The sequence below is a fragment of the Schistocerca gregaria genome, chromosome 6 (assembly GCF_023897955.1).
Source record: "Schistocerca gregaria isolate iqSchGreg1 chromosome 6, iqSchGreg1.2, whole genome shotgun sequence".
NCBI classification, from domain to species: domain Eukaryota; kingdom Metazoa; phylum Arthropoda; class Insecta; order Orthoptera; family Acrididae; genus Schistocerca; species Schistocerca gregaria.
The window spans coordinates 491,911,727-491,938,729 of NC_064925.1; the positions used below are offsets into that span (position 1 = coordinate 491,911,727).

The 27,003-nt window shown below is 38.6% G+C and overlaps 1 protein-coding gene across 8 annotated transcripts in view; it reads left to right on the forward strand.

Annotated features, from left to right (window-relative positions):
• Positions 1 to 27,003, forward strand: part of LOC126279069 (E3 ubiquitin-protein ligase HECTD1) — a 311,851-nt gene that overhangs the window by 183,106 nt on the left and 101,742 nt on the right. For 5 of the 8 annotated variants that reach the window (XM_049979517.1, XM_049979523.1, XM_049979518.1 and 2 more), the window contains 2 exons: positions 4,634 to 4,780; positions 11,127 to 11,326. In XM_049979517.1, coding sequence (XP_049835474.1) covers positions 4,634 to 4,780; positions 11,127 to 11,326 — 347 coding nt within the window. The remainder of the gene's footprint in view (positions 1 to 4,633; positions 4,781 to 11,126; positions 11,327 to 27,003) is intronic. The other 3 variants (XM_049979520.1, XM_049979521.1, XM_049979522.1) reach the window with 1 other exon arrangement.

Genomic DNA, 27,003 nt, shown 5'->3' on the forward strand with positions numbered 1-27,003 from the left:
CTCACCCCCACCGGTAAGCAGAGTTCTCATTCAGTACCCCATGTGTTGCACTTGGAGACTGCTAAGTTCAGTGTGGGGTGATGTATATTTTGTTATTTATTCAAAGAAGCCAGCAGGTTTGTGTGCTTTTTATGTATTGTGTAAAACTCCTGCCCATGAATGTCATCAGATAAGTCATTTATAAACAATAATGATCTCTCCCCCCCCCCCCCCCCCCCCCCCCTCCCCCTGCATTCAAAGATTCACAGTACTGTGTTTGCAAGACTGTAGACATTATTTCACTGAGGTGTCTGGTTTTGTCTATATTCTGGGTGAGCTAAGTAAGATGAAAGTTTAGTAATAAAAATCTTAAGTTTGGTAGGTAATCACTCAGAAACTGAAAACACATTCCAAACTTTGAGGGTTTCTCAGGTAAACAGGAGTGTGATGGTTCGGCAATTACTTTTTTTCCTTACTTGTTGTAGTCTGAGCTTCTGATATTCTTTTATTCCTTGCTGTAGTTGTTTTCATTATGCTAATTAGTCTGTTGCTACATTATGTATTCAGATATTAAGTACCGACCTATCTGTGTTAAGTTTGTTCTTAATGATCTCCATTTTATATAAAATAAATGGTGCATAGAACATAGTGTACAAATCTTACCATCACAGAGAACCAGAAAGTATCAGACATTAGGAAAGACCTGGATCTTCATTAGTGTGCTTCCAAATAAATTCTTGTATAATTTGAGAACATACTCTGAAGTTTCGTATTGCTTAGTTAAGTGAGAAGGTTGAGGCTGCAAATCTGTAACATTCTTCTTTCTACTGATTGGCCAATCTCCTTCTACTTTTTTCAGTGTGTTACCTTTGCCTTCTTTGGGGATGACTACTGAGTCTTAATTTTGACAGATTTATGTGGTTCTTTCCTTGCACCCCATTCACAGGCTATTGATTTCTATTCTTAAAAGCTGACTGCCTGACTGCATCCCTCAATTATAACATTGCTTAGCCTTTTAAGTTACACAGTCATAATCAATTTAAATGTCACTTGTGCATGTTTAAGTAGAGATATACAAGCATATCTTGTGTTCCACCATTCATGCCCACCAAAACCAAACTAAATGTTTGACATACTTGTGTCTGGAACTTGACAGTTCGTTTTGGGAAAGTTAGAAGAAAGGACAAATAATTCATTTTTTCCCCAGTATTGTTTGTTAGTATTAAAGGGGGGTTTGTGTATGGCTGCATTTTTCAGGCAGTGTGTGGGCAGCTCTTGTAATAGAAAACTGGCGGTGGAAGGGAAAAATGTTGCTTGAAGTCAGACTAGTGTACGGATTAATTTTTTCATCACGGTATATGAGTTTGTAAAGCGAGGAGAAGGAAAGTGGATAACTGTACGTTTCATTAGCTTTGTTATGAGAGTACTGTTGTGAAAGTCAGTGGCTGTACTTGTTTCCTGATCTGAGCAACAGTTTTGATCTAGTACTCAACTTCATTTGTGTTGTGTTCTCTAGGGATATGGGTAATTTGTTTCCGTTCTGGGGAAGGTTTGAGGAACAACATGAGATTTTAAGTACATTGTATTTTGTTTCACTTGCTTGTAGTTCTTTTAATCCTTCTCTTTGTGCAAGCAGCGTATATCAGATTAATTGCTCTGCTATATCATATCTTTATCAGAAAACTATTACAAGGCAACAAAGTTTAATATAATACTGTCCTTAGCAAAAGAACATTTTAAGGTAAGTTTTATTTGGATCAGTTCAGTTGCTTTTCAAGTAGAAATAACGTCATCTTTAGAATGCTGTTGCAGTTATTTTGATCATTGTGTGTTACTGACACCATATCAGAAGGAGCAGAGAGATAACATGCAGCTGATGTCACTTAGCTAAATGTCATCTAAATGGACAAAAAAATCTGACCTTGCAACCAAGATTTTTGTCTCTGCAAATATGAAATAGGAACAGGAAGCAAAGCACCAATTTCTATTGCCAAAAAAGTGAGACATAAAACCTTACTGGAAAAAAGGAGCTTCTCATCCAGGCTCTGAATGGCCAAAGGGTGTCGACAGGCGGCCGTGTCATTCTATGCCTTGTGACATCATGCAGCTGTGGTGTGAAGGAGAATGTGGACAGCACACAACTCTCCCAGCTGTTTTTCTGGAATTCCAGACCTTGGAGCTGCTACTTCTCAATCAAGTAGCTTGTCAGTTGGTATCACAAGGCTAAGCACACCCTGTACCAGCCCTCCCACCTGGGAAAATTCCTCGGCAGTAACAAGAATCAAACCCAGGTCCTCTGCATGGCAGCAGTCTTCGCAGACCACTCAGCTATGGAGGTGGATGTAAAACTCTGAGGACAAAAAACATTCAGAACAAATTTGTGCACAATTAAAAATTTTGCACCAAGATTGATTGTAAGTGCTAAATTTTTGTCTTGAGGTGCCACAAAGAGCAAGTTTTTTTGGTTTGCCTTGGACACTCCTGATATTGATAAGCATTAGAATCTGTTATTGTTTTAGTCGTAGCTGCTGTTGCTGTCTTCCATTTTTTTGTGACAACTATCACAGATAGATTTCTGAGACACGTTAATAATTTGATTAGACATTTTGTGTTTGTGATGGTTATTGGCACTTTCAGGTGTTTTTTTTAAAGATATAATCTCTGATATAGGAACTTTTTTTCCAAGTCATTGTATTAGTTATTCTGGTTGTTGATATTGCAGGAGGAAAAAAATATATTTGCTGATCCCATCTCACCTCTACTCCTTATGCTATAGTGTAGAAGGGAACAGTTAATGTATTTTGTCTTAAATGGCAGGAGGTAAATGGCTGAAAGTAAGTGACTGTCAAAAAATACATTGTAGTGGTAATTGAAAGAGGCACTTGAAGTAATTTTGTTTCATTGGCATTTTTTAAACTCTTTAACGTGAAAATGGTAGTGATTACTAGTATAACATGATCTCCACGCATCTCGGTAGGAATTTGTCCCTTCCACAGAGCAAAAGTCGACAACATATTCATCTAGTCTGCACGTTACTGCAAATCAAATTATAAAACTAGCAGATAATTAGTATTGAATGTTATACCAAGTGTGTTATTGCTGCTTTCATACAAGTAACAGAAATGACTTGAATTCATTGGAAACATCTGAAGTTACCTTCATTGTTCATCTGGCCTGTCAGTACTAACAAGCATAGTTCTCATTTTTCAATAGTAATCTGTTTTGAAGACATTGTGAGTAGATAACTTTCTTCAAAAGGAAGTCAAAGCTTTATCCACTGAGCTTTTCTGAATATCACGGGACTCAGTTGTAGGTTCAATTTGTGTAGACTTTTTTTTTATTGAAACCTATTATATTTGATTAGCTCATAATATGACAAGATTTATTCAGTTCCTTGACCACCAGTACTTACAATATTCCCATTACACTGAAATACAATGATGGATTATTTTCAGTATTGGTAGTTGAAAATCATTAAAGTGCAATAGTGTGTCATTCTTTGTCATCCTGTCTGCCAGAATTGTCACTAGTGCTCTTTCATGACATATCAGGAATGATGTTGTGGAGAACTGAAAAAAGTTAGCACATACACACAAATACCCCATGATGTATATTTGAACACAAAAAATACACTCTGATATAGAATGCACATTACACATCTTTTCACATATGTAACATTTCATTATTGATGGGATATCGCATAAGTTCTTCCAGACAAGAGTTTCAGGGGATTTGAAAATAGCCACGTAAGTTAGAGTTCCTAAATGTGTTTTATTCTTTATTTACACCTTTATGGTTGCTACCTCACTACATTGTTCAGAGTTTGTGTCTGTTTCCGTGATATGTTTGTGCACTTTGCTATGCAATGTAGGGAATGCTGTCTCAACCCCCCCCCCCCCTCCCCCCGGTCTCTCCCTCCTTTGCCCTTGTCTACTACCTAAACATATTTTTTAGGCATGCACTCTTGAAACACCTGTGGCCTCTGTAGGCTAGTGTTTTTACACTTTGAAAACATCCATCCTTTAAAACCTCTGTCCCACCCTCTTCAAATACTCTTACAAATCTCTCTACACACACACACACACACACACACACACACACACAGAGAGAGAGAGAGAGAGAGAGAGAGAGAGAGAGAGAGAGAGAGAGAGAGAGAGAAACTACATCGTATCCAAAGACATCTAACTTTTTCCAGTTTGATATCCTTTATCCTAATGCATTCATAAACAAATGAAATATGTGAGGAAATATTTTTCATGTTATAGTAATGAAATTGAGCTATTATTACATCTAATTATTTGTTAAACATCCACCACCACGAGTTTTTTTAATTTCTTTCGAAGTAGTTTCATACATGCAGAAATATAAAGCTCTCTGTGTCACAGATAAAGGAGTGCTTGAGTTTTCTATTCTGCATGTAATTTTCACTAACCACCTTGCTGGCTGCTTCAGTCTTCTAGATAGTGGTAATTAGGAAACAGTACTATTATACCTGAAGAGAGCCCTAAGCACCATGCATTTTCAGAACTGTTAGATTCTTCAGGGACAAGTTCAGGGAGGTGAGTTTCACATACATAAAGGTGCTTGTCAACCCATTCTGGGGGAAGATATGCAGTTCGTCCCCCTTCAGGGATGTGTGGTTGTATGTCAAAAGGCTGGATCGATGTCACGTGGGACCACGGAGGTTCCAACTCTTACCGCATGGGTGCTGAGGGAAAGTACGACCTTCGCCTGGCAGGAACACCTTCTGGGGCAGGGGTCTCAGATGCCGACGCACCCAAGACGCCGACAGCTCCTGCTGGTAAGCTCCCGACCTGTGCTCTCTGTCTACATCTGAGTCCACTACTGTTCTGCATTGAGAATACTTCCTTGAATCAGAGAACAAAGACCTGACTGATAATCATGACAAACCATATTTACTTCAGTGGAAGGTAGGAGTTTGTAACTGTTTTTGGTTCTGTATTTTTTAATTCCTTGCCTGGATAATCTTTTTCAGTAATTTGATCTTTAGAAGTGTGAATTAATCTGATAGTAAAGCTTCTCAAAGTGAAACCTTTGTCTATAGCTATGCAAAGAAACAACTCCATTAATGAAACAAAGGGAATATAGTATGCAGCTTATCATTTATGAACCTTGATTTTGTCCCAGTAGTTGAAAAACATAACAAGTATCCCCTTAGTAATGACTGAACTTTAATTTCTCCTTTTAAAGTAATGTAGAATGGATTTTTGTACAACATTATTATTGAGAAACTTTCTGCAGTAAGTTTCATTGTAAATAACATCATGGCTGTTGGTGTTGCTAGATCAGCAGTTAAAAATCCCTGAGCTCTTTATGAAGCAAAAACATAAGCCTTATTTACAATGAACCGGGTCCGTGTGTACGTTACAAGACAATATGTGTATTTGCCAAAGCACAGATTGAGTCAGAAACATACCCATTTTTATCTGAATACTCTATTTATATGAGAACACCAAAAATTGTACACTGCTCATTAAAACAAGATAAAGTTTGTAAATTCAATTTTTAACTGACCTTCATTGTACTAATTTGAGACTTCTCTTAGAAGTTCTACATCACACAAACCAACATTTCTGCTGAGATAGCTATAATTTCTGTACGACTGGAATCTTGTTTGTCCACTATTTGAGAATGAAAGTAAACTTATATTGTGGGTCAACCACAACAAAAGACCTTTTTATGTGTGGAGACAAATGCACATTACCAAAATAAGAGTATATGTATTAAGGGATATTTTTTGAACACCTAGCTGTAAGGTCTAGTTTTCTATTTTATAACATTCCAAAGTTGATATTAAAATATCGTACCTCCTTAAAAGTGAATAAAACTGTTACTTTAACATAACAGTGAAGTTTCAGATATCTCTCTCGTGGGTTCTCTGTTGATAATAAGCTACAGTTTCTCATATTTAAATTTATCACCTGGATATAAATGTGCTTCACTTCTCTTTATCAGCAGCTAAAACGTACAATGCTCTCTATAGGATTACCACAAAATTGTTTACATTTCTGTGTAGGATTATTATTGTTAATTGGTGCATTGGAGCCAGTAACTTGTTGCAAGGTGCATGTTTGACAGCATTCATGTAATTTTAGTATCATTTGAAATCATGACTGTTATTCTGTGACTCATTTCCTACATAATTCAGCAGCTGAACCATTTCTTTGTCAACAAATAGCCTCCCCCACCTTTTCCCATGTGTCAGATATTTTGCTTCCGCATTGTAGCTGACTTTTCACAGCTGAAATAATGTTCTTTAGTAAACCTATTTTATGTATTTATGTCATTATTTATAGGCAGTGTAGGCTTTTTATTTGTCCACATATCTAAATCATTTTTCTATGAATTGACCTTACAAAGTCTAATTTGCTGTTGAGTAATAGATGCGAAACACAGTGGCCTAATGTTTAAGATAGTGCTCTTATGTTTCCTGGGGATGGAGGTAAAATATTTTTCAAATGATAGAGCACAGTAATCAGTCGTACTTTTCTTTAAGATTTTATTAGGCAGATCTAGATTTCAGCTTGTACCTAACCATTATCAGTGCACTACCTCATGCTATCAATGCATGTCATAGTTCTAGTAGTCATGAACGAACTTGACAGAGGCCCGAACAACAGGGACTGACATACTAGGACATGCATTGAAACCATGAAATAGTGTATTGATAATGGCTGGACACTAGCTGAAATCTAGATTTGCCTAATAAAACCTGAAAGAAAATAACAGATTGTTGTGCTCATTTGAAAGTCATATCACAGTTGTTAAGTGCACCCACATTCCCAATGGGAAGGTAACTTGAGGGGTAAAATATTTGTCATCTTGGTGAAAATCTTTTTGAGATGCACCTGAACTACTTCTGGCGAAGCATAGTTCCTCAAAGAATATAGCAGATTCATACCCACCTTTGTTAAACTAACCTTTGTATTTAGTGATATCTGTATCAAGACATTATACTCTTACTTTGGTTATAGTGCCTGGTACAAGGTGGCAGCATAATTATGCAATGTGCTGAAATTAAGTGAAAGTAATATTGTGAATATCTACTTGTTACTTGACAGTCTGACATTTTATCTAATATAAAATTAATTTACTTTATCCTGTAGCCTTGGTTTTTCTATAGCAACTGAAATGTGAACATTTAAAGTGGACTCTCATACATTTATAAACATGCTTTCATCTACTTACAGGGGTAAATATAATTAAAAATTCACAGGCTATAATCATTTGTTCTTGTTTCTCGTACTGAATGTGGTGGTACAGTGGTTAACACATGGAACTCATTGGGAGGTCAACAATACAAATCCTCTTCTAACCATCTAGATTTAGTTTTTTTGCGATTTCCTGAAATTGTTTAAGGAAAGTGCTGGGATGGTTCCTATGAAAGACAATTGCTGATTTCTTTCGTCCATCTTGTCCTATTCCAAGCTTGTGCTCCTTTTCAGGACACTAAACTCCAATCTCCCACCCTTGTTGTTACTCAGGTATTGTAGGACCAACAAAAGATTTTGGTTTATGCCATGTTTAACAACACACGCATCAAAGATTAGGACACAAGAGTCATTGCTGCAGTTTTAACCACAGCCTCTGTCATCAGTGATGAAAGTGTCAAAAAAATACTTTCACTTTGTGACTTTTGACTTTTAGTGGTCTTAGTGTATGCTCTTATTGCAGAAGCTTAATTGCTATTTGTATGTTAAAAATGGGTCTTTAATATTGAACATTGTCAGGAGATTGAGTTTTATCGTTGGCAAAAGTTTGATAGATGTCAAGAGTATTATAAAGCCAATATTATTGATGTATCATATAAAGTTAATCAGCAGTTTTCAGAAAATGTTGATCAGCAAATGAACCATACAAACTGCTTCAAACTGATAATGTAGCTGTATTGCCCCTCAGATGTTAATACTTGGAAGTGAAAGTAATGAAAATGAAGTGGATCAAAACCTGGTGGTTTACACATTGGAGAGACATAATTTCAACTAAGCTTACAAACTGAATTTTTGGTGTCATTTCATCTCTATGCATGCAGTTCCCTTCCGGAGCGGTGTGAAACAGTTAGTAATTGTCTCACATGGTGTGATATGGTAAATGTGAACATGGTGAGGAAGAGGGCAATGGAGGATAAACAGATGTATTGAAAAAAAAAATCAAATTTGAGAGAATAGTAGCAGATTCTCGATGGGAACACAGGTAACTAAAAAGGGTACAAAAATAAGGACACTTTTTGAAGAATTGATTGCTAAATTCAGTAAGCAGTTGATACGTCCTCATCTGCAGGAAGACACATTGTAGAGATATTGCAATAAGGTCAATAGAACTGAGGATCCACATTTCGCGATCGAGAAGTCGTTTCACTCCCAACGGTTGACTATGTGATGTGCAATGTTCAGTCACAGAATAATTGGCTCTATATTCCTTGATGTCGCAGTAACTACCAAACAGTATGTGAAGATTTTGGAAGATGATTTCATCTCCATTATTTAAAGTAATCCTGATTTCGACAATATGTGGTTCAAGAAAGACGAAACTCCACTCCATCAAAGCAGGAGAGTATTTGATGTTCAGGAGAAGCACTCTGGGGACCGCATTCTGACTCTGGGGTACCCAGAGGTCAGTGACATTGTCCTTGATTGGCCATATTCTCCATACCTGAGGACATGCTGCTGCTTTTTGTGGGGCCATATTAAAGACAAAAGTGTACAGCAATAACCCCAAAATCATTGCTGAGCTGAAAACAGCTATTCAGGTCATCAACAGCATCAGTGTTCTGACACTTCATTGGATTATGGTTTTGTCATGACGACGTGCATAACGAACGTGTCAGAACCTAAATTTGAATATCTGTAGTCATGTTTACTTGTTGAATAAAGTGTATGCACGCTGTAGTTTGTAACTAATTTACTTCTCTCCCCCCAATATCGTTCAATAACTGTCACACTATACAAACTTCGAACTTTCTGTTTGCAATTGCTAGATTCTTTTGGTTAGAATATACAAATAATTCAAACTGTTCTTCAGTAATATTTGATATCTCTTTGCATTTCATTATACTCCAATTTGTAAATGTCACAGGAACTTTTTTTCTGGTTGCACAAATCCCCATCATTTAGTTATTAAGGATTCAAAGTCTATTTTATTTAACAAATAACAACATTAGTCTGAAACCAACTTCATGTAGTTGCAGTTATCTCAAACAGTTTAAATTTTCTAGGAAATATTTACATCACCCAGTAACAGAAGGAAATAAATACAGATGGCATATTACTTCTGTTTGGAAAAGCATAGATCTTATAATCTAGCTTCAAATTCTAATAGTTGTTACTAAATATATTGCCCTTATTAATAAATTCTTTAATTGCTGATAGATACAATGAATTTATTACTGGAAAAAAACACTGCAATACAACAACTAAAGTTAAATTAATGGAGCATTATTTACTGTTATGTCTTCAGAGATTTTCCTGTACAGTGTGTTTGTAATCAGTTGTGGTTTATGTATAGAGTGCACGCCTTGGTGTGGGGTATGGCTGTCATAATTTATTTTTCTGTTGTATTCAATTAAATTAAATAAAAGAAAAGTAGAAGTAGATCAAAAAAAGTTACTCAATAACAATAATTCAGTCATTCATGTCACAATCTGGATAATGAAATCAGGGTGATTATGGAATGATCCAGTCAAAAGCAGCATGCAACCACAACTTGTTTTTCCTTTAGATGCATATTAATAAAATAATGTCATTTGAGGCACCTACAGTAACTACATCATTAACTGATTGCAGTAGAGAGTAAGAAGATTCACCTGTTGAATCACTAGAATATGGTAATTATTGCTTTTAATGTCTGAATGTGTCTCCAGCAACCCCTCTTCCCTCCTCCCACACACACCCGTTACCCCTCTTCCCTCCTCCCACACACACCCGTTACCCCTCTTCCCTCCTCCCACACACACCCGTTACCCCTCTTCCCTCCTCCCACACACACCCGTTACCCCTCTTCCCTCCTCTCACACACACCCGTTACCCCTCTTCCCTCCTCCCACACACACACCCGTTACCCCTCTTCCCTCCTCCCACACACACACCCGTTACCCCTCTTCCCTCCTCCCACACACACACCCGTTACCCCTCTTCCCTCCTCCCACACACACACCCGTTACCCCTCTTCCCTCCTCCCACACACACACCCGTTACCCCTCTTCCCTCCTCCCACACACACACCCGTTACCCCTCTTCCCTCCTCCCACACACACACCCGTTACCCCTCTTCCCTCCTCACACACACACACCCGTTACCCCTCTTCCCTCCTCCCACACACACACACCCGTTACCCCTCTTCCCTCCTCCCACACACACACCCGTTACCCCTCTTCCCTCATCCCACACACACCCGTTACCCCTCTTCCCTCATCCCACACACACCCGTTACCCCTCTTCCCTCATCCCACACACACCCGTTACCCCTCTTCCCTCCTCCCACACAACCATTACCCCTATTCCCTCCTGCTACACCCCCCCCCCCCCCGCCCTCCGTTACCCCTCTTCCGCCGTTACCCCTCTTCCGCCGTTACCCCTCTTCCGCCGTTACCCCTCTCCCGCCGTTACCCCTCTCCCGCCGTTACCCCTCTTCCGCCGTTACCCCTCTTCCGCCGTTACCCCTCTTCCGCCGTTACCCCTCTTCCGCCGTTACCCCTCTTCCGCCGTTACCCCTCTTCCGCCGTTACCCCTCTTCCGCCGTTACCCCTCTTCCGCCGTTACCCCTCTTCCGCCGTTACCCCTCTTCCGCCGTTACCCCTCTTCCGCCGTTACCCCTCTTCCGCCGTTACCCCTCTTCCGCCGTTACCCCTCTTCCGCCGTTACCCCTCTTCCGCCGTTACCCCTCTTCCGCCGTTACCCCTCTTCCGCCGTTACCCCTCTTCCGCCGTTACCCCTCTTCCGCCGTTACCCCTCTTCCGCCGTTACCCCTCTTCCGCCGTTACCCCTCTTCCGCCGTTACCCCCTTCCGCCCCTCGAGCCCACACCCGATGCCCCTCGAGCCCACACCCGATGCCCCTCGAGCCCACACCCGATGCCCCTCGAGCAATTCTGTTACAGTGTGTGTAGATGTTTAACTTGGTATTTGGCAGCTACAGCAACACCAAGCAGTGGTACAACTCAGCAAACAAGCAGCAGTAAGGCCACTGGAAAAAACGGAAGCAGCAGTGTTCTTGCAAGCCGGAAATCTAGTTCGACTCCGAGCCTGCCTGACGCTACTGAGGTTGGTGCAGCACGGGCGTCTGTTGCAAGCACAGAACAAGCTGCATCAGCTGATAATCTTGCAGCAAAGGTAACCTTTTGTTCTAGTTACGTATTCTATAGACATTTAATATCCTATCATTCCTTCTGTCGTTTTTTGTGTGTGTTGCTGTCCCCACCATACTGCCTCTCTCAGGGGGAGGTGTTTGCATGAATATCCTTTCAAAGTTTATTTCTTCCTCTTGTAGTCTTTTAGTGCAGCTTCACGGAAAATATGGTATGTGAAGAGACAGTAATGAAAGGTAATAGTAATGTGCACTACTACAAAATTTAAGACACCAATTTTAATCGTGCCTATAAAAATATTGGCAGTTACATTGCTAATGACAGCAAAATAAATATGGTATAAACTGTATACTGCCAATAGAAAGGAGAATCTAGATATGTTAACATCAAATATAAATTTAAGTTTTAGGAAGTATATTGTTAAGTTATTTGTCCGGAATACACAATAACCTTGTCCATAAGAAGAGAAAAGAATATTTTTAAATGTGGTGTTAACAGAAGAATGCTGAAAAGTAGATCGGTAGATAAGTAACTAAAAAAAAGAGGTAGAGTATTGATTTCAAGAGAAAAGTGACCTTGTTGGTTTCATTATGGTCTTCAGTCCAAAGACTGTTCAATGCATCACTTCACAGAAGTGTAGTGTGTGTATGCTGCTTCAGCTCTATATAACTGCTGCAGCCTGTGTCTATTTGAAACTGCTTTCTCAAGAGTTGTGCTCTCTTTACAATTTCTAACTTCTGTTTCCTTACATTATCAAATGTTGCATATTTGATGCCTCTAGAACTGTCCCAGCGACTGATCCCTTCTTTTAATCAAGCTGTGCCAAAAAATTTTGTTTTGCTCAATTTGATTCAGTACTTCCTCATAAATTATTTGCAGTATCCATCTAATCTTCAGCTTTCTTGTGCAGCATCACTTTCTGAAAGCTTCGATTCTCTAGTGGTCTAAACTGTTTATTGCCCATGTTTCAGTTCTAGACAAGGCTATACTCAGGACTAATACATCTGAGAAAGACGTGCTAACACTTAAATTCACACTCAGTGTCAGCAAATTTATCTTTAAAAAAAATGCTTTTTTGGTATTGACAGTCTGTATTTTATAGCCTCTCTACTTACACCGTCATTAGTCATTTTGCTGCCCAAGTAGATAAACTCACCAACTACTTTTAGTTTCTTATTTTCTAATGCAGTTCTGTTGGCATCATCTGATTTAATTCAACTACATTCCATTGTCTTCACTTTACCTTTTTTTATGTTCATCTTATGTCCTTGCCTCAAAATACAATCCATTTCATTCAGTTGTTTCTGTATTCCAGTCAACATTTTTAAAAACTTACTGTAAATCTACAATTTTAGAAACTTAGGTTTCCCATTAACTTACCATCTAAGATAAGTTGAGGGGTTGATATTGCCCTGTGTCTTGCTAAATTTCTCCAGACACAAACTGATCTTCCCCGAGATCGCTTTCCACCACTTTTCCATTCTTCTGTAAATAATTAATGTCTGCATTTTGCAAGTATGACTTATTAAACTGATGGTTCAGTAATATTCCAACATTTCAGCACCTGTCGTTTTTGCAACTGGGATTCTACATTCCTCTTGAAGTCTGTGGGCATTTCACATGTCTCATGTCATGCATGCATATCTGGTGAATAGTTTTTTTCATAGCCAGTTCCCTGAAACATCTCAGTAACTCAGAATGAATGAACGTCTGTCACTTACTACAACTGAGATCTTTCAGTACTCTGTGAAATTCTTCCTCCTCTATCCTCTGTCTTTTCTTCCTATTCTTCTTCTTCTTCTTCTTCTTTCTTCTTCTTCTTCTTCATCATCTCCTCTTTCTATAGTATTGGTTTCAAGTTTTTCTCTTATATAGGTTCTCTATACATTCCTCTGACCTTGCTGATTTTTCTTCCTTAATTAGTATGGACTTGCCATTCAATATCTTAATATTCCTACAGGTGCTTGTCTTTTCTCCAAAGGCCATTAAAGTTTTTCAGTAGACTGCATCTATTTTTTCCCTAGTCATCCATGTACCCACAGGCCTGCATTTCTCATCTAGCCAGTCCTACATTGCCATTTTGCAGTTCCTATTAATGTTTCAGGCATCTGTATTCTCTTTTTCCTGTTTCATGTGCTGCTTTGTTTCCTCTCTACTTCAGCTGCATTAAATCTCTCATGTGCTATCATCAAAGGGTGTCTAATGGTTCTTGTCTTTTCACCTATTTGATCCACTGCTCCCTTCATTATTTCATTTCTCCTAGCTACCCATTTGTCTTCTATTTTACTCCTTTCCCCTGTTTGTGCTCTCTCTGTAACTTGAAACCACCACTGGTTCTTGCAACATATCCATGTCCTGTCTCCTGAGCCTCCTACCTTTCTGCAATTTCTCCCGTTTTAATCTGCAGTTTGTAACCAATAAATTATGGTTGTTTAGTTAGTTTCAAGTTCTATGGCTCAGTTGTACAATTAATCATAAACGTTCACATTACATATTCACATGTAAATGTGACTATGTGCTGGCAATTAACCATTTTTGTACATTGCAAAAATAAAAATACCTCTGTGGAATAGGAGGAGTTGTCAAGGAGAAACTTTGTCAGTGTTTTTTCAAATGTACATTTGTATTCTGTCAGATGTTTTATGTTACTTGGCCAGTGATCAAAAATGTTGATGACAACATAGTGCACCCCTTTTTTTTGTGCTAAAGACAATGTGGAGTAATGAATGTCATTTTTTTGCTTCTAAATCAACAATTGAAACTCCAGGTTTGATAAGAAAAGATAGAGTGCTCCTTACCATAAAGATAGGGCTGCCACAAGTTCTCGAAATTCTGGAAATCAGGGAATTGTCAGGGTGTGAAGTGTGTCAGGGAAATTTGGTAAAAGAAAAATACTAGAAAAATCTTGTTTCTGTGTCATTAGATGAAATGGTTTGCTTACTGAGATGATGTGCTTCGTCACTGGCTGGGTACAGTTCAGTACTTGCACCGCTTCCTACTCCCTCATTCTTACTGCTTCTCCCCTTCGTACCACTCCCCTCAGCTTGCAGTCAATGCTGCCACCACTTCTTGCCACTAGCGTAGCAGCTGCTGATGAGAGGCTGGGAGGTCTGAGGAATGATTTGTTTGGATCTGATTCTCAGATATTGTTGACACCATGGCTGGAGACGACGATCATGTGTGCACTAGTTGTGTCTGAGTGGTTGTGTGTGCTGGTGTGTGTGCATGTGCTCTTGTTTTCTGGCAGAAGCTAAGGCTGAAAATTTAGTTGTGAGAGTGTGGTTGTTTTTCTACATGCCTGTCTGTGCCTCAGCGATTGTCTGTATGGTGAGTTGCTACCTATCCTCATTAGTATTGATTGTAAGAGTATTTCTGCAAGTTATCTCTTGCATGGATTGATCGCTGCTGTCTCATTTCAACAACATGGTGTCTGTGGCATATGGATAGCCAACCACACGAGTGGACTTCTACGATGGGCTAAAACCACAGGCTATTTCTGCGGGTATCTCGAGTGAATCGGGCCTGCCAATCTGAAACCCATCGTTTCCTACTAACGCGCAAGTCCTACAGGTCTCACCAGTCTGCCCACAGGCCGAGCCTGTTTGTGTGTGGCATAATGCGTCTGATTTTAATGGTTTATCAAAAGATCCAGGACTGTGGTGCTCCTCGGCAGGCCAGAGGCCACGGGCAATGGATTTCAGGAATTGTCAGTGTCTCGCCACAAGTACATTGTTCAGTGTGGTGTGTTATAGACATTTTATTTATTCTATTACATTTTGGGACTTCGAAAATAACTTATGTATTAGAAAGTATGGACAACAAGAAGAAGAAAATTGTGGCAATTGCTGGTGGTTTGTATGCCATGTATTCATATATTTCTCTGAAGAAAAATGAGACAATACCTGTAAAATAATAGACATAACAAAGTGGATATAACTGACAATAACAGACATAGTAGAACCAACATTTTATTGGTGGTCACACATAGTGTTGATATACACAACTCTTCCCTGTCTTAAACACTTTCAAGAGACCCATGTTTTTCTGAAGTTATTTCTGAAATCGGTGAAGGTATTTTAAGCCTGTCTTGCAACTCCACTATGTCACTAAAAGTGTTTAGTTATTCTGAAATAAAATAACAGCACTGGCCTTAATGAAACACATACCATTAGGCTTGCTTTCTCCATTTAAAAGCAGTTCATTACAAAAGAGGTTGATGTTAGTACTTATGATTTTTGCTCACACGGGGGAGAAATACAGGAGTCCTTACATTTTTTTGTCAATGTATATCTTTACTTATGCTTGAGATCTCGAAATTCATCAGGGACAAATGCAAAAACTTCAAAAACTTGTCTGAAAATCATAAAAATACCTGGAAATTTGACTTGGGGAAACTTGCGGAAACCCTGAAAGAAGACACGTTAAGTTGCAGACAGGCATAATAAGACACACACACACACACACACACACACACACACACACACACACACACACACACACACACAGCTTTCAGCCACACCCTTTGTAAGCAAAAGAGAAACACACAACAGGTCATACATACAAGCAAGCATACCTCATGTGCATATGACTACCACCTACAGCAGTTCGGCCCGAGATGAGGTGTGCTTGCTTGTGTATTTGACCTCTTTTGCTGATGAAGTCTGTGGCCCAAACTTGTGTCTTTTAATTGTGCCAGTCTGCATCTTTTTTGTCTCTTCTTTACAGTAAGTAGCAATCTGTCTTTTCAGACACCGTTCATTTTTTTCTTCTTCTATTGTAATTATGCATCATGGTTGCTGTATATAATGTGGCCAAAGTCTACATCTGTCCTTTGAAACATTACGCAGTTTAAAATCAGGTATTTCGATCTCTCTGAAACTTCCTTCTGGTGTCTTCTGATCCCTTGCAAGTATACATCGTTATTTCATTATTCTTAAACCAGGTATTAGCAATGATCAAATGGTGCTCTGTACAAAATTCTGCCAGACAGTTTCCATTTTAGTTCCTCTCCCAGTCTGTGTTCTCCTAGTACTTTTCTTCACATTTTTTCAAGTTTTGAATTCTAGCCCTCCATCACAATAAAATTTTTGTTTTCTGTAGCTGTTGAATAATTCCATTTCTCTGTTCATTCATTTTTTCTTTCAAGATCCTAATCATCATCCTTATCTGCAGAGCTAGTCAGTATTATAAATTTTTACTACAGTATGGGTATTGGCTTTATATGTATATTGGCCATTTTAGTGCATCCACTAATGTGTTTTTGTTAGCTTACCTGCATTACTATTTTGTTATTCCTTATTACACCTACTCCTACATTACCTCTATTTGATTTTGTATTGATAACCCTGTGCAGATCTGAGGAGACAGCATGTTGTTCCTGCCATCACATTTCACTAACTCCCTCCATATCTAACTTCAACCAATCCATTTCCCTTTTTAAATTTTGTGACCTACCTCCTCAATTAAGGGTCCTTACATTCCCCACTCCAACCTGTAGAATATCAGATATGTTTCTTCAGATGACATCATCCTGGACATTCCCCTCCCAGAAATCCAAATTGGAAAATATTTTACCTGGCCAGAATATTTTAGCAAGAGGATGCCATAATCATTAAGCCGTACAGTACAGTTGTATGCCCATAAGAAATGTTTCCCCTTGCTTTCAGATCTATCTACACACATGCTCATCCATACTGTGCAAACCACTGTGAAGTGCATGGCAGAGGGTATGTCCCATTGTACCAGTTATTAGGATTTCTTCCCGTTTCATTCACATATGTAGCATGGGAAGAATGATGGTATAAATGCCTCTGTGCATGCAATAATTATTGTAATCTTATCCTCACGATCCCTATGTGAGTTATACATATGTGGTTTTAGTATATTTGTAGAATCATCATTTAAAGTTGGTTCTTGAAACTTTGATAGTAGAGTCTCTTGGGATAATTCATATCTATATTCAAGAGTCTGCCAGTTCAGTTCCTTCAGCATCACTGTAACATTTCCCACGGGTCAAACAAACCTATGACCATTTGTACTGCCCTTTTCTGTATACATTTAATATCCCCTGTTAGTCCTATCTTGTATGGGTCCCACACAGTTGGGCAAAATTGTAGAATGGGTCACACAAATGATTTGTAAGCAATCTCCTTTGTAGACTGATTGCACTTCCCAATATTCTACCAATAAACTGAAGTCTAACAACTGTTTTACCCACAACTGAGCATATGTGGTCATGCCGTTTCATATCCCTACAAAGTGTTACAACCAGGTATTTGTACAAATTGGCTGATTCCAATTGCGACTCGTTGATTTCATATTGATAGGATGCTATATTTTCTTCATTTTGTGAAAGTCTACAATTTTATTTCTGAGCATTGAAAGCAAGTTGCCAATCTCAGCATCATGGTGAAATCTCATCAAGATCTGACTGAATAATTTAGCAGCGACTCTCAGATAGTATATCGTTGCAGGTAACTGCATCATGTCCAAAAACCCTGATTTTATTATTAATATTGTCTGCAAGGTCATTAGCATACAACATGAGTAGCAAGTGTATGAACACACTTCCCTGGGGCACACCTGAAGTTACTGCTACATCTGACAAACATGCTGTGTCCTCCCTACCGTAAAGTCCTCAGTCCAGTCACAAATTTCACTTCATACCCCATACGATCATAGTTTTGACAATAAATGTAGGTGTGGTACCGAGTCAAATGCTTTTCGGAAATCAAGAAGCTAGCTGCTAGCCTTGATCCGAAGCTTTCAGTATGTCATGTGAGAAAAGTACAAGGTGGGTTTCACATGATAGATGTTTCCAGAATCCATGCTGGTTGGCATGGAGGAGGTTATTCTGTTCAATACATCTCATTGTGTTTGAGCTCAGAATATGTGTCAAGATTCTATTGCAAATCAGTGTAAAGAGTATTGGGCAGTAGTTTCGTGGATCACTTCTACTACCCTTCTTGTAGATGTTTGTGACATGTGCTTTCTTCCAAGTGCTGTGCACAGATTTCTGTTCAAGGGATCTATGATGGATTACAATTGGAAGAGGGGCTATCTGAGCTGCAGATTAAGTATTTAGATAGAGATTCCCTCAGACCCTGGAGCTTTGTTTAAATTTAATGATTTCAGCTGTTTCTCAACACCACTGACACTAATACTGATTCCACTCATCATTTTGGAGGCTCAAGGATTACATTGGGGCAGCTATCCAGGGTTTTCTTTATCAAAGGAATATTTGAAAACCAAGTTAAGCACCTCAGCTTTTGCTTTACTGCCCTCAATTTTAATTCTTGTCTCATTTGCTAGGAACTGGGCCCCAACTTTGGTACCACTAACAGCCTTTACATACAACCACAGTTTCTATGGGTTTTGTGAAATATCATTTTGACAATATTCTGCTACGGTAGTCTCTGATGGCTTAACAGTTGTTCTCTTCACAGGCAAACCATATCTCTATCTGTAGCCCTAAGCTTTGTTTTACACCTATTGTGCAGTAATCTCTATTTCTTTAGAAGTTTCTTTACAGTGACTGTATACCATATAGGTACCCTCCCATTACGAACTGATTTTACTGGGTACCTATCCAGTGCATGGCCAACTATTCTGTTCAATTTCTCAATAAGATATGAAACTACTGATTTTAGTTTACTGAACATATATGCCTTCCTGCTTGTTTTAGTTGTCCTTTGTCCATCATTGTTGCTACAACCACGTCATGGTCACTGATACCAGTTTGATGTGGATATCCTCAAAGGGGTCAAGTCTGTCTGTTGTCATTAGATCCAATATATTTCCACCTTAAGTGGGGTTTCGAACTATCTTCTCTAGGTCTTTTCGGATAAGCAATTTAATAAAGTTTCACAGAATGCCTTATCCTGCACACCACTAACAAAACTTTAATTTTCCCATTTAATTGTTTGGTGATTTAAGTTGCTTCCAATGATTACAGTATGACTGGGGAACTTACGTACAAGTGAACTAAGGTTTTCTCTAAAGTGCTCACTTGCGTCAGGATATTAGTATAGTGGGTGATAGAATGGTCCAGTTACCATTTTATGCCCAACCTTGATACGTAGTCTTGCCCAAACAGTCTCACATGGAGTTTCAATTTATCTCTCAGTGGCTTTGAGTTCCTTGTCTACTGTGACAAATACACTGCTTCCATTTCCTATTACCCTACCCTTTCGACATACTCCTAAATTTCGTTTATAAAGTATCACTGCTGTCAATTTCAGGTTTCAACCATCTTTCTGTACGAAGTATTATGAGAGCTGTACTGCTTTTCAAGAGCACTTTGAATTGTGGAACTTTGTTACCATAGGATTTTAATAGACTCACTTGGGGGAGGCATTTCTTTTGTTCTTTTGAGTATTGTACAACTATTGTTATCTGGATTGGATGGAGAGTTGCTTAATCTGAAAAGCCTAGGTTGCATCCCACACAGTCGTCTACATAGGTAGCAGCCTCTGAAGTGTAGTGCACACCTGACCTATTTAGGGGAACCCCACAGTTCTCAAACTGGTGTCGCAAGACCAGGAAGACACAGCCTAAGTTATTACAGAATGTTGGAAGTATCTGGTTCAGTCCTTCCACTCGACTCAGAACCGAAGGGCCATGATCCGTTCTCTGGACAGTGCTGCCACTTCTTAGGTTCATTGAAACTCCATGCATAAAGCTGGTCTTCTCAAACTTCTGTGCCAATCACAATCCAAGTATGACCTAGGAGCCCAGATGAAAGGAATCGTTTTGTCCAACGTACTCCATAATCTGCAGCTGGTTGAGCCCTATTGCATCAGTGGCTGTTGGAATAGCCTTTGCAACATGTTGAATGATGCCTCCAGGTATACGCACTGAATGCACCTGTTGTCCGATTCTGTCCCTTGCTGCCATTTCTCTACCATCATTTGCTATGTGTGTGAACTGCTGACTGTTAATCGACCCTTTTTTGTTAATCGACCCTTTTTGTTTGTCTTCTTTTCATAGGCCAAAACACGTTTCCCCAAAACAGATGAAGTGAGTCCCACTGGCTCAGTTTCAGTAAAAGACAGTACCCTAAATTCATTGCTTAGGTTGACTGGTACGAGGGTCGACTGAAAAGTAATGCCTCCACCTTCGTAGCTCTTAAACAGCTGGCAGCATTGGTATGCGGCAGGTACTGGCTTGTTCTGTAGCCTCTTCTATACAGCTCCAGTTGGCGGGAAGCCTTAGCATTGAATTGTTGTGTTGTTACAGTGTAAAGTATGGAACCCTGTGCAGATGGTCGGTAAATGCGATTTAAGCAACGTGCAGTCATTGAATTATTGACAGCAGAAGGTGTTCCCTTAAAGGAGATTCATCAGAGAATGAAAGCAGTGTATGGTGATTGTGTTGATGTGAATACTGTGTGGGGTTGAGCAAGTAAGTTTACTGACAGATTGATTCATGACGATTGTGGTATCACTCAGAGAGAAATTGCAAGCACGATCAGAATTTCACAAGAATGTGTGGGTCACATCATTGGTTTGCTTTGCTATCAAAAGATCTGTGCATGATGGGTAACCTGGATGCTGACTCCTGAAATGAAAACAGACAGACTTGAAATTTGGTGGGAACTCCTCTCGTGTTAAGAGAATGAAGGTGACACCATTCTCCATTCACTTGTGACAGGAGACGAAGTGTGGGTACACCATTACAACCCGGAGATGAAACGTCAGTCATGGAATATCGACACAGACTCGCCCCAGAAAAGGAAATTAGACGCGGCCCTCCGCTGGAAAAATCATGGCCACAGTGTTCTAGGATGCAGATAGTGTTATGTTGATTTTTCATGATTGTGAAACAACAATAAATTCAGAGCATTACATCACACTGCTGCAAACTCTGAAACGACAGCTAACAAGGGTCCAAAAGGAAAAGGGAAATGTTTTCCTGTATCATCACAATGCCAAACTATGCACTTCACATGCCACCACAGCAGAACTTCAGAGGCTGACTCTCACCACCGTACACCATTCTCCATACAGTCCAGATTTAGCACAGTCTGACTTTTATCTGTTTTCGATAATGAAAGATGATCTGCAGGGACATCATTACGCTTCTGATGAAGCCGTTAAGAGAACTGTGAGAATGTGGTTGCAAAAAGAGTGCGTCGACTTCTTCTGTGACGGCTTCAGAAAACTTGTTCATCGTTGGCAGAAATGTATCCAATTGGCTGGTGATTATGTGGAAAATTGAATATTGGTTATCAAAGATCACATTCTAAGGATTATTTCTGCATTTGAGTTATTAAAGTATTATCATCCAAACCCAATTAACGAAGGTGGAGGCATCACTTCTCATTCAACCCTCATACAAATCTCCGAGTCCTTCCTGGTCACCATCCACCATGTCACGACTACCAGATCTACCATTGACATGCCAATCGCAGTCAAGTGGACAGGTAATCATAGATCATGTACTTTCTGCAGAGGAGAGAGGATCCACAGGAGAGGATGTTACTTAGGATACCTTTGGTATTGGTACCACGACCCTTAGGAGCCCTTCCACACCCTGATTCGCAGTAGTTGACATTCGTTTGATAGTAGTCAGGTCAATTTCAAGCTGCTTATGAATGTCAACCAACTCATCCTGCGTTTAAGAACAGCATTCACAGTGGAGCTGCATTTTGGCTGTTGCAATGTATTACAGGACAGTGAACAAATTATTTTAAAACTAAGTCTACTGATTATCTTTTAATCTGTTGAGCTAAAGTATTAATTCCATATAAGAACTGAAGTAAATATGCCAAAAGATATTTCTAATAAGGAAACAGAAAAACCAATGGTAAAAATGACAGTTTTCTAAAATTCTGACGTTAATTATAGTCACTAACAAACTTGAAAATAGAATAATAGAATTAATATAAGATAAACGTAGATATTTATACTCCTCTTTAAGGGAAAGCTAGATGCTACACAATATGTTAGTTACAATATCTGCAAATCACAAATGCTAATTTACTAGAGATTAAATTATGTACAGGAGAATGGTAACTTCTGAAAAATGCATGTTTATTTGTGTTGATATATAATGAAATTTGGGGTGATCTGTTCTTTGGCAGTAACTTTGAACTACAAATGCTGCTCTGTTATGAAATAAGTTATCCAAAAGACTTGTACTGTTAATTTATGAAAGTATAGTTTTGTTAGCATTCAAAAATTGTCAAAATAAGCTGTTTCGTCTCTAATTATACAATGAAATTAGAGACGATTGTTTTGAATGAGGATAGGCCTACTGTTTTCAAATTTTAAAAGAGCATGAATGAGTTTAAACGTAGAATTGACTATAAAGTAAAGGTAAGTGTTTATCGCAGCACTTCTGATCGTTCAAAATTTTGCAATACAAATTATGGTTATTGATACAAGGAATGCAAGATTTTGCTGAAATGACACGGACAGTACAATATCTGAATCTAGAATTTCAAATTATCACGTGACTCTTGCAAACGCAGTCTCACATAAAGGAAAGTTACGAATTTGGCCTTTACGTATAAATAAACGTGTGAATGGCACCGATTTTTTACTTAGCTGTTTTTGTACCAACTTCTACACTGGCATGCCAAGGAAGAACACTGTGGCATGAGCTTACCTCAGTTACAATCAAGACATGCACCAACAAAGCACGTCTTCTGCCTGTTGGTAGCTTTACCAACATAAGAAAGTGTTGGCTAATGTTACAAGATCAGATATGTAAATCCCCCATACTGTTGCTCCTACAACTAGTGATAATACTTCTGCCTTTCTTCAGGAAACACAAATCTGTCTGACCTCACCACAGATACACCTCTGACGTAATTTCACATATGGTACAGCTATTTGTATCATAGAGTTGTGCAAGCCATCCCTCTGTCATTAAGATTTGACTAGGAGAGGTTAATAAGATAAATCCAGTAGCTTCAAGGAGTAGTCAGTTTGACAATGGAAGGAAGTATGGGGAGTAGAACTTGAATAAGAGACTAATGTGTTGACTGCATTAAGTAAGTGCAAGTGGATGTTGTCTGGAGTTGCTGTGCAGATATGAAAAGATTTACTCAAGAGAGACTTAACATTAAGAGCTGCCTCAAACCAGTCTTCAGACTGATGACTGTAATAAAAGCATCAAAATGCAAGATGAACCATAAGTTTGATGGAATATATATGTGAAGATTCGTGTTTGATTGTTGTCTGGTTCTCTCCTAAGGCTTGTTCAAGATGTAATCTTCTGGTATTAGCTGAAATGGAACTGAATTCAGCCTCAGCGTATTACATTCCAGTCATTGTTTGAGTTAGTGTTCTTGAAGTGCCACACTTACGTCCATATCGACTAAATTTGTTCTGTGACAGTGTATAGATCAGCAAGAACATACCTGAAAATCTTAGATACAGTCCATCGTGAAGGAAGTACATCAGTCACATGGGCCCTGTTCGTAGCCTTTGTGCGGATGATGGCAAGCTGCCCTCTTCAAATCAAGTGGCAAGTATTCTTGGTGCACCAAGCTTACAAAATGCACTCAGTACCTCAAGAACTTGCTTGCCACACTGTAGGTTATCCAGCCCTGGACTATTTCAGATAATTTTTAACGAAGAAATTCACCAAATAGCTGTGCAAATTGAGAAATTATTTTCTTTTACTTTCACTACAAGTTTCGGCAATTCAATATGCCATCTTCAGGCCTCATGTGCACCTCTCCAAAATTATCAATATTGGTATACTGGGTCCATCTGTTTCTGGATGTCGTGAATTCTCAAGTGCTTCCTTCGAAGATTTGACTTCAGTTGCATGTTGGGATATGGCACATTGCATTGCCAAAACTGGTAGCAAAAATAAAATAAAATAACTTCTCAATTTGCATAGCTGTTCAGCAAATTTCTTTGTTAAATATTTGATCAGTTGCTGTTCCGGTCCACAATGGATCAACAGATATTTCAGATAATTCTTTGTGAGCAACAAGGCTGTATGGGATCCAAGCATAAAGCCACAATACAGAAAGGTGCGTGTTGAATGTTTTTATTACAAGGTTGGATTTAGCCGCCACCTTTGTACATTAAGAGGCAGAGAATTATTTTAAATTTGCCTAATTTTAGGAAAGAAAGCACTCCAAATATAGTTGTTAGGTATACAGGTGGGGCAAAGCGACAAAATTCACTTGACCACCCAACAATTTTTCTGATCGTGTCTTCAGCATCTACCTGCCATGATAGGATTAAAATGTATCGTACTGAGCTACACTTGATCCTGGGGACAACGGGGCAGAAGGGGCAAGAGTGAGATTGTTCAGATACGTTAGTGCTCTCCAGGCCCTTAATAAATATACTCTACAGAAAAATTGTACACAATATTAAAGATATTATTTCCTTGTTGCTGCTGTGTGATAAGTTGGGTACTGGGACACACTGGAGTGAATGGAAACAAACTGGATGACTTAGTAGCCAGGAAGGATTAGGAAGAATGGCTGGAGGTAAGGGTTAAAAGATGTGGACTATGAAAACGAATTTGTCTGTGGCGTTTCTCCTCTTGGTTACACAGTTGCAAGGAGATCTTACTCACATGCCTCCACTTCAGAAATAGCCCCCTTACGCATTGCTTTTTGCTCTAGTGGAATGGTCAACCTGTTTGTATTGCTGTGGCATATTCATTACGGTAACTCATATTTTAAGAGAGTACACTATTTTCTAGTGTAGATTTGAGTATGCTTCCTATTTGAGCAGGCTATGAGACAAATTTTGTATGCATTTTGTGAGCTGTCCAGACCTAGTCAGCTGGAGGTTTTAGGGAGTTGTAGAATGGCTAGTTGATACTTATTTTTATTTGTGTGGGAATGTGATATTTTTTAATTAATTTTGAATATTTTGTGGTTTTCTTTTAACCACACTCATGTTTAAGATTTTGTAAGCCTCTAAAGATGATGGTGGTGTGGATTACTCATACCACTTTACTTTCCAGGACTTGATATCATTGCTTAAAATTTTAATGACAGAGATTTAAAGTTCACCATATAAATGGTATGTGTATAGCTGTGTACAGGATATAAACAACTAATGCAGTTGTTACAGTCAGCAGTAGTACGTAAGGTATGCCATAATTAATAAAACCAAGTTTCCACATTCAGTATTCTCTTGGAATCGTACCTATGGATGTCTCTAGTCAAAGCTCTGTACTGATATTTTATATCCAGACAGTCTGTAGCTTATCATATGGGATTCGGCATTATCAACAGACAAGTATTAAGAACTTACTGAATTTGCTGTAGGGTGATGCAAGTCTAGTGGATTTTTTCTTATCCTATCATGTACAGTGACATGAGATGTAACATTTCCACCTCATCTCATACATGCTATAGTCAACTTTGTGTGTAGCTTGTTTGTTGGAAAGGCATTGTTTCTGAAGCGAATAGACCAAAAGAGTGCAGCAAAGTGTACACTAATTGTTAGCGTAAGAAGTAGGTACACTGCGCAGTAATGACAAAGTGTAAAGATTAATCTTGACTGATTAGTCGGATTTGTCTTTAATGAGAAACCTGCAGTTTAATAAAATTTGAATTATGTAATGAACTCACATAGCTGCCAGTCCTAATGCTGAAAATTTATTCCTGAAATCAGAGATTATAACAAATTTACATTTACATGGTAGTCAGAAACACATTTATCAGTGACATTTGTTGCCACTTTTGCAGAAACTTATTTGTATATCAAAGTGAAGAAAAATAGCTATGCAAATGCAAATACATATTCAAAACTTTAGAATTCTTTAAGGAAGTTATAGACAAAATGAAAAATAAATGAATTACTGCATTATTATGGGAAATGGTAATAATGGTGTGGTGTAACCTCACTGTAATCTTTAACATTACTAATTATGGTTAACCAATCCTTTCAAATAATTACAGTTCACCCTGACATTTATCACATTTAAATGTGAAGGACTCAAGACATTAGTACATATATTTACCAAAAACACACAAAAGTACTCAGCATAGTTGGATAAATGGTAAAATTCATTAAGATTTGCCAGATTTAATGATTTTAACAGTTACCGTAAGTTGCCCATGAATGTTTAGCTCAAGAATTATGTAATGACATTGATCAATTAACAAGAAATGAACTTTCAATTTTAACAAAGAAATTTACTGTTCTTTCTGGCAAAGTTATCAATTCTTCAAATAATAGACTTTTTGATTCATGATGTGATTCTCAGAACTTGTGATTGGATATGGACCCTGTTTTATGTGGCAGTGATTTGGAATACTAATGCCGAAAAATTTATGAAGAAAGTTCACTCAGAATACTGACAAGTCTTTTATAATACTAAAAATGGTTCAGTCTTCCATTATGAAACATTGTAGGAGCGAAATAGTAGCTCAGTGGCAACAATTGCAATAGTCTTCTCTCATCCCTAAATTCAAATTTTTTAAATTTGTGCTATGTTCCAACAGTATTATTCTTTTTAACTCTTCTTAAACCTGATTATAAACTTACACAGTTACCAGTGTACTGTGGCCCTTGGATCTTGTCACCTATAATAACCACGGGATTATGTTGCACTCATAGTCACTGTGCTGTAACAACACTCTCTTGCACCATCTCTCATACACAGCTGCATCACATCACATATGCTTGCTGCTTTGCATACTTACTCTAAAGAATTTTTATTATCTTTTCTGACTTTATCGTTGACTCTACAAGATTCATTTCTTATATTTTC